General features: G+C 40.3%; 1 protein-coding gene across 1 annotated transcript; it reads left to right on the forward strand.

The window, feature by feature from the left end:
* The first annotated feature begins 6,573 nt into the window (after positions 1-6,573).
* Positions 6,574-8,489, forward strand: LOC138888059 (uncharacterized). Its single transcript, XM_070169860.1, has 2 exons — positions 6,574-6,660; positions 8,046-8,489. The coding sequence occupies exons 1-2, from the start codon at positions 6,574-6,576 to the stop codon at positions 8,487-8,489; spliced, it is 531 nt and encodes a 176-aa protein (XP_070025961.1).
* Positions 8,490-8,874: the final 385 nt, after the last annotated feature.

The following is an 8,874-nucleotide window of genomic DNA, read 5'->3' on the forward strand; positions in this document are numbered from 1 at the left end:
CTGCACCGAATCAATACGCAACCCCACCCCAAAATCTCAATCCCTTACCAGTACTAACTCCGCCACAACATCACCATCAACCAATTCAGTACCCACCAACCACCACTTACCACACTCCCCAAAACACACCACAACCCATTCCCTATCCTCAAAACTCAACCAATGACCATCATTACACCCAAGTCCCCGACACCGATCAAAGCTACCCTATATAGGTAGAAACCGTACCTCACTCTATCCAACCAATCTCCTACACACCAGAATCCTCCGAGAAGGACCTGCTTATTAAGAACATGGATGAAGAACTCAAGAAGTTGACAAGTCGAGTTTAGGGTGTCGAAAGCGAAAAAGGAATAGAAGGGTTGAACTATAAAGACCTATGCATACAGCAAGACGTAGAACTGCCAGAGGGATACAAACCTCCCAAGTTTGAGATGTCTGACAGCATAGGTGACCCTAGGGCCCATATGAGGACCTATTGTGAAAAACTTGTCGGGGTCGGGAAAGACGAAAAGATCTGAATGAAACTCTTTATGAGAAGTCTTACTGGAGATGTTTTGTACTGGTACATTAGCCAGGATCCCAAGAAATGGTCTAATTGGGTGAATATGGTGTTGGATTTCATGGACCAGTTCAGGTACAATATAGAGAATGCACTTGATGTTTTCTACATCTAGAATCTTAAAAAGAAACCCACTGAAACCTTCCGCGGGTGTGCTACTCGTTGGAGGTCGGAAGCGTCCAAGGTCAGGACATCTTTGGACGAGGAACAGATGAACAAGTTTGTCGTCAGAGCACAGGATCCGCAGTATTATGAAATATTAGTGGTCATTGAAAACCATAAGTTCTTTGATATCATCAAGATTGGGGAAATAATTGAGAAGGCATCAAAAGTGGGATGGTAACGAATTTTGAGGCATTGCAGGCCACAAACAAGGCGTTACAATCAGGAGACATATCAAAGAAGAGAGACGTTTGGGCAGTAATGGTAGCCCAGGACCCAAAATCTCCACTCACCTATCAAACACCTCCGCCCCCATATCAAACACCTCCACCTAAATATCAAACACTTCCACCTACATATCAAACACCTCTGCCCACATACCAAGCATCGTTGCCTACATATCAGCCTTCATCTCCCAGATATTCCCAACCAGCCACTGTCCATCACACCTATAACTCCCAACCATCCCATTTCCAATCACCTCCAACTCGCCAACACTTTCCAAGACTATGACCAAACTTGGACCGCAAGCCACCCAGACAATACACTGCTATTGCTGAACCCTTTGACCAACTATATGAAAGTTTGAAAGCCGTTGGTGATGTCACCCCCATTCCTACTATGGCATTAGGGAATCCATCATATAGGTCAATCCGAACAAAAATTGTGCGTATCACTCTGGTACGAAGGGGCACACCACTGATGAGTGCCGAACATTGAAGGATAAGATCCAGACGCTAATTGACAACAAGGTCATACAAGCAAAGGAAGCCGCATCCAATGTCCGCAACAACCCCCTCCCTAATCATAGAGGTGGTGGGGTATATGTGATAGAGACCAACGTAAAATGGGACCCTGAGGGGTCGATTGGGCTTATTCAAGAAGGCGATGACTTTAAAGTTGCAATCACACTTATCACACCTCCTTTTTTACCACCCGAGGGTATATAGGAGTTTTTCCAATTAAAGTGACATAAATCGATATGGGATTATTTAATTTAATTAGAGTCGCCACTTGGAATAATTTATTTGATATCCCAAGTCACTGGTTTATTTTAAAATCCCAAATCGAGGAAATTTTGACTTTACTTTATAAGTCTGCGAACCAGAAATTCTAGATAAGGAATTATGTTAACCCGGAAGAAGGTGTTAGGCATTCCCGAGTTTCGTGGTTCTAGCACGGTCGCTTAAACTATTAATATTGGCCTATTATCTGATTTACTACACGTTTTAAACCTATAGTGCATTTTTAACTTTTGACCGCTTTTAATTATTTATGGAATTATTCTGGAAAAAGTTATGATTGTCGTACACTTGCTTGTTTGGTACACATTGCAAATCGTGGCATGGAAACTGTACCCACAATTTACAACATGTTTAAATTATTAACATTATTAGTTACTGTGGCCGGGTCACATAAATGTACCCCCGGATTTTAGTAATTAAGCGTCACAACTACGTCACGGGAGTCGTACCCATAGCTATGACAATTATTTAATTAACGCACCTAAAGCAAGCTACGAAAGTTCAAGGCATTTTCTATACTAAATTTATTTATGTGAGGGTCATAGGTTATGGATTTTATTTGCGTATGGCACACCTCAATTCATTTTTAAAAGAAAAGATTTGTATTTTTCTCTAGGGCAAACTAAAGATGCTCCTACTTTAATCTAATTTAAAATTAGGTATCGCAACCACGTCACGGGAACCATACCCGTAGTTGTAATAATTTTAATTGCGTGCCTAAAGCAAACTACGGTTGAATTATTTTTCTAGTCTTTGAGATTATATGAGGCCAAGTATGAGCAATATTATATACTTCAAACTAAATTAAAACACCTTTCATAAAAATCTTGTATACTATACAAGAACAATGACAACCCAATGTATTCTCATAAGTGGGGTCAGAGGGTATTGATGTATGTAGCCTTACCCCTACTCTAGAAGGACAGAGAGACTGCTTTCGATAGACCCTAGGCTAAATAAAAGATGGAAGAAGTACTGATATCAAGTAATAACCATACAAGATATTTGATAATAACAGACTAAGGCTAAAAGGGAGGAAACACTATATATTAGGGGCCAAAATTATAATAATGTTGTTTATACGACTGAATCAAATAAGTCATAGTCGTCCATCAAGCAAAATGAGATCAAGTTACATATTTAACAATGTAATAACATTTAATAAAAATGTTACACTCCAGATGCATTCAATTTAACCACACTAAAAAAACACATTCTTGGATATACGATACTACACGACTACAAACTTGAAGTACTGAGCAAAAATCTTTATAGCTACAATTGCAGATGTAGCTTTCCACAATAAAATCAATAACATGCTCATTAAAATGTGACATTTTATTCAACTTAAAACCATTCAAAAAAAAACATCAACACAGTGGTTTAATATATAAAATGAACAAGATTTACATCCTATTCTTGAATCATTTTCAGAATATACAAAATCCATTTCAGGATTAAATTTAACATAACAAGTGAGCTTAAATATGGAATATTGGTAAGAGCTTATCTCAATAGAGATATACCAAAAGATTTCTCACACCAGACCCAAAAGAATAATACGACAACTTCCGAATAAAAGCTAACAAAAGAAGTAAGGAAATCAACCACGGATCTCAGCGAAATTGCAACAAAGCGGCAACAATCTCACATGTCCAACAGCTTTAAAAATCCAGCAAAGTAAAAAGCAGCTCTGAACAATGGCTGAGATCCTTTGGTCTTTTTTTTTGAATTTTTCAGATCTGGGGTCCAAATGTTTGAATCAAAAAACTATTTCCCATCTCCGTGAGGGGATGATAGGGAGTACTTATGTGTGCATCTATGTCAATGAGCGAGAGAGGTGAGAATTTCTAAGTGTAAGAGTCAGGTTAAGGTTTGTGGGTAAAGAAAGAAGAAGAAGCAGGGGAAACAACGTTCTTCATTTTAGAAGAGAATGGGATCTAATTGTTATTTTTTGTCTAGGTTAGGTCTAAGATAGAAAAAAGGGTTTTAAAGGAGGGGTAGGGATCAGGTTAGGTTGGGTTATGGGCTGGTTTGGGGAATTTGAGTCTTAATTAATTAGGCCATTTTAGGAATTGGCCCTATTTCAAAAGAAACAAAATTAAAAAAAAAATGTATTCTTCCTATTTTCCTTTTCTTTGTTTTTTTCCTTTTATTTTCTTTAATTAATTAACTTAAAACTAAGGAAAACTGCTAATTTTAAAGGCTAAAATCCAAATATGTAAAAGTGACCATTTTATGTGATCTTTTGCTTAGTAAAATTAATTCCTATATACAAACTGAGCCTAAGATGGCATGAAATTAAAACGTGACAATGTTTTTATGATTTTTCTATGATTTTAAGATATTTAAAATGCATGAAATGCAACTAAATAAAGAAAAACTCTTAAAAATCAATTAAAATTATTTTTGGTCAATTTTTAGGAGATATTTTCATATAGGGCAAAAGTTGGGTGCTCACAACACTTACTCCTATTTTGGTACAAACTCAGTCACCGATCGAGGTTTAGGTAGCTCCACCTGTGGCCACCCCCACCCTCTCCCCCCCATTTGAAGTAAAAGTGGACACACCTTTCACAGTGATAGTGTCTACCACACCTCCTTTCCACTCAAAAGCAATACCCTGAGATTACATTGCCGAAGCTCGGCGAAAGGGAAAGGCAAAAATGGAGGAATATGATGCTGCACAAGGAATGACTAGGACTGGAAGAGACTACACACCTGAACACTTGGGAGGACCAAGCAAGGATGCCACTACCAGGCAGCCTATCATTGAAACAGGGCCAGATGACCTGTGGAGGAAGGTACAAGCAAAGGAGTATTCTGTCATTAACCATCTGAACAAAACCCCAGCTCAGATATCCATCCTATCATTGCTGCAAAATTTAGAGGCGCACAAGAACATTTTAATTAAAGTACTGAGTGAAGCTTATGTACCCAATAACATCACCAGCGGAGAGATGGCCAATATGGTAGGGCAAGTACTGGAAAGTCATAAGATCATCTTCCACGAAGATGAGCTACCACTTAAGGGGTTGAATCACAACCGAGCATTACATATTACAGTGCAATTTAAAGACAAATTCATTGCCAGGGTTTTGGTTGGTGGAGGTTCAAGCCTCAATATTTGTCCATTAGACACTTTAAAAAGGATGGACAAAGGTTTTCATGAAATACAAGTAGGAAGCATGAAACATGAAAGCTTTTGATGGGTCTCAAATATCCACGATTGGGGAAATTAACCTTTCCTTGCAGATAAGGCCAACTTGGTTCGACGTCGAGTTTCAGGTGCTCGATATACCGGCCTCATATAATCTTTTGTTAGGCTGACCATGGATCCATGACGCTGAGGCAGTGCCTTCCACACTACATCAAGCCATGAAGTTTGAATGGAATCGTTAAGAGGTGATCATTTACATAGATGAGAGTAACCCTATTTACACTAGTCAAACCATCCCGGTTATTGGACATTGAAGAAGGCTAGGAGGGGAAACCTATCATCACATTGAACGTGTCAATGCCATCGAGAAAGATAAATGGTGGAGCAGTAAAATAGAAAGCATATTGGCATGGTCTGGATATGAGCCCGACAAAGGGCTGGGTAAGAATCTTCAGGGTATCACTAAACTAATACGGCTGAAGGGTCATGGTACTGCCTTCAGGCTCGGATATCAGTACATATGGCAAGAATACAATGATTGGTCGACTCCATGGCGAAGACCTTATTACCCTCTCGAGCAACCTGTGCCACGTCTAGATCAAGCTTTTCACCAAGCTGATACAGTATGGGGAACTCCAAAAGAGGAAGTATTAGCTGGGTTAAAGAATCTGTTCTTAGAGGATGAAGACATAGACTGCAGTGCCATAATTGAGTAGGAGGAGGAGGAAGAAGGCCTCATTATTCAGACTGTGAAGAAAGGAGCTGTTCTTAGAAACTGGACAGCCAGACCATCCCGGGCCCGCCGAGTCCCTAGGTAGCTTGGTAGTTTTTACTTCTATAGCCATTCTAGGCATTTAAGATTTTTAGTAATTTTTATTTAAAGACTTTCTTGTTTCAAAAATAAGTGCTCGATTCATCAAGCCGCATTTGTCTGGATGTTGTTTAATTTTAAATCAAATGCATTTGCTCTGTATTATTCATTACTATTTTCTACATTTTTTCTTTCTACAACGTTTACTTTTCCTGATGAACTGGTGACTACGACATATAATGAGGCAACACAACATGAGAATAGTATCTCGGATGAAGAATATGAGATACCTAAGTAAGTTATTAGGGAGGTGGAAAACTTTGAGAACAAGCCCAAGTCTAATCACGACAAAACCAAAACAGTAAATTTGGGGGACGCCGAGACCATCAAGGAGACTCGCATCAGCATTCACTTGTCACCAACAAAGAAGTAAGAGTACATCCATTTTCTAAAAGAGTATGAAGACATCTTCGCATGGTCATATGATGACATGACCGGTTTGACCACGTCCATAGTGGCTCACAAGTTTCCTACTAATCCCGTAAGTCCGACAGTGAAGTAGAAACTCAGAAAATTCAAGCCAGATATGAGCCTGAAAATCAAGGAGGAAGTTACCAAGCAGATCAAAACCAAAGTTCTCAGGGTGGTCTAGTACCCGACCTGGTTAGCTAACACTGTGCCAGTTCCGAAGAAGGACGGGAAAGTCAGGGTATGTGTCGGCTATCGGGATTTAAACAGAGCAAGTCCCAAGGATGACTTTCCACTGCCAAACATACAAATTTTGATCGACAACTGCGCCAAGCATGAACTCCAATCCTTTGTAGATTGCTTCGTCGGTTATCACCAGATCTGGATGGATGAAGAAGACGCGGAGAAAATAGCTTTTATCACACCTTGGGGAGTATACTGCTACAAGATGATGCCATTTGGTCTAAAGAATGTTGGGGCTAATTACATGAGAGCCATGACAATTATCTTCCATGATATGATACACAAGGAGATAGAGGTGTATGTAGACGACATTATTATCAAATCCAAGAGGGCCACAGATCACATAGTGGACTTGAGGAAGTTCTCTGACAGGCTAAGGAGGTACAACTTGAAACTAAACCCCACAAAGTGTGCATTCGGGGTTCCCGCAGGAAAGTTATTGGGATTCATTGTCACTCATTGAGGGATCGAGCTGGACCCGTCTAAAGTCAAGGCTATTTAGGAGTTACCACAACCTAGGAGCAAAAAGGACATGATGAGCTTCTTAGGATGTCTCAACTATATCAGTCGATTCATAGCACAGTCCACAATCATATGTGAACCATCTTCAAGATGCTAAGGAAAGATGCCGAAACAAGTTGGACCGAGGATTGTTAAAAAAGTTTTGCCAAGATCAAGGAGTACCTGTCCACGCCACCATTTCTGGTCCCACCAGAACCAGGACGGCCTTTGCTACTCTATATATCTGTGTTGGATGGAGCCTTCGGATGTGTTCTAGGACAACATGACGAGACAGGAAGAAAAGAGCAAGCCATATACTACTTGAGTAAGAAGGAAGCATGGTACTCTTTGCTAGAGCGCACTTGTTGTGCTTTGACTTGGACAGCTCATAAATTGAGGCATTACTTCTGTGCCTACACCACATACCTCATATCCAGGATGGACCCTCTGAAGTACATATTTCAGAAACTCATGTCGATTGGGAAGTTAGCCAAGTGGTAGATACTACTGAGTGAGTTCTATATCGTCTATGTAACTTAAAAGGCGGTCAAAGGACAGGCATTGGCAGATCATCTTGCTGAAAATCCGGTGGGAGGAGAATATGAACCCTTGAAAACATATTTTCCTAATGAAGAAGTGTCCTTCATAGGATAAGACATTACCGAAGCATACGACGGTTGGAGGATGTTCTTTGATGGAGCTGCAAATTTCAAAGGAGTGGGCATTGGAGCAGTTTTGGCATCAGAAACGGGTCAACATTATCTGGTATCTGCTAAACTCAAATTTCCCTGCACCAACAACATGGCAGAGTATGAAGCCTGCATACTAGGACTCAACATGGTAGTCAACATGAATATTCAGGAGCTATTGGTAATCGGTGATTCAGATTTTCTTGTACACCAGGTACAAGGAGAATGGGCCACCAAGAATTCCAAGATATTTCCATATCTGCACCACATGCAGGAATTAAGAAAGAGTTTCACGAAGATAGAATTCCGACATGTGCCCAGAATTCAAAATGAGTTTGCCGATGCATGGGCCACCTTGTCATATATGATACAACATCCAGATAAGAATTTCGTTGATCCCATCTCGGTAAAAATTTAAAATCAGCCGGCGTATTGTGCCCACGTTGAAGAAGAAACAGATGAAAAACCTTGGTTCCATGACATCAAAGAGTGTTTGTCAAAGGGAGAATATCCGGAGCATGCAAACCACACTCAGAAACACATGCTCCGAAGATTGTCCAATCACTTCTTCCACAGCGGAGGAAATCTGTACAGAAGAACTCCTGATTTGGGATTGCTAAGATGTGTCGACGCAAAAGAAGCTTCTAATCTGCTTGAGGACGTACATGCTGGGACCTATGGCTCGCACATGAATGGTTTTTTCTTGGCTAAGAAGATACTTATGGCCGGTTACTTTTGGATGACCATGGATATGGACAGCATCCAGTATGTCTGCAAATGCTTCCAATTCCAAGTACATGCTGATACGATAAAAGTGTCGCCAAATGAGCTCAATGCAACAAGCTCACCTTGGCCATTTGTTGCCTAGGGAATGGATGCCATTGGCCCGATCGAGCTCACTGCTTCAAATGGGTACAGGTTTATTCTGGTAGCCATTGATTACTTCACGAAATGTGTAGAAGCTGCGTCTTACAAAGTTGTAACCAAGAAAGTCGTCGCAGATTTTGTCAAAGATCATATTACTTGTCGATTCGAAGTTCCCAAGTCCATTGTTACTGATAATGCCGCCAATCCCAATAGTGATCTGATGAAATACATGTGTGAAACGTTCAAAATCAAGCACAAGAATTTCATAGCCTACAAACCTCAGATGAATGGAGCCATAGAGGCCGCCAACAAAAACATCAAGAAGATACTAAGGAAGATTGTTTTAAACCACAAACAATGGCACGATAAGCTACCCTTCGCTTTGT

The sequence above is a fragment of the Nicotiana sylvestris genome, chromosome 3 (assembly GCF_000393655.2).
Source record: "Nicotiana sylvestris chromosome 3, ASM39365v2, whole genome shotgun sequence".
Classification (NCBI taxonomy): Eukaryota; Viridiplantae; Streptophyta; class Magnoliopsida; order Solanales; family Solanaceae; genus Nicotiana; species Nicotiana sylvestris.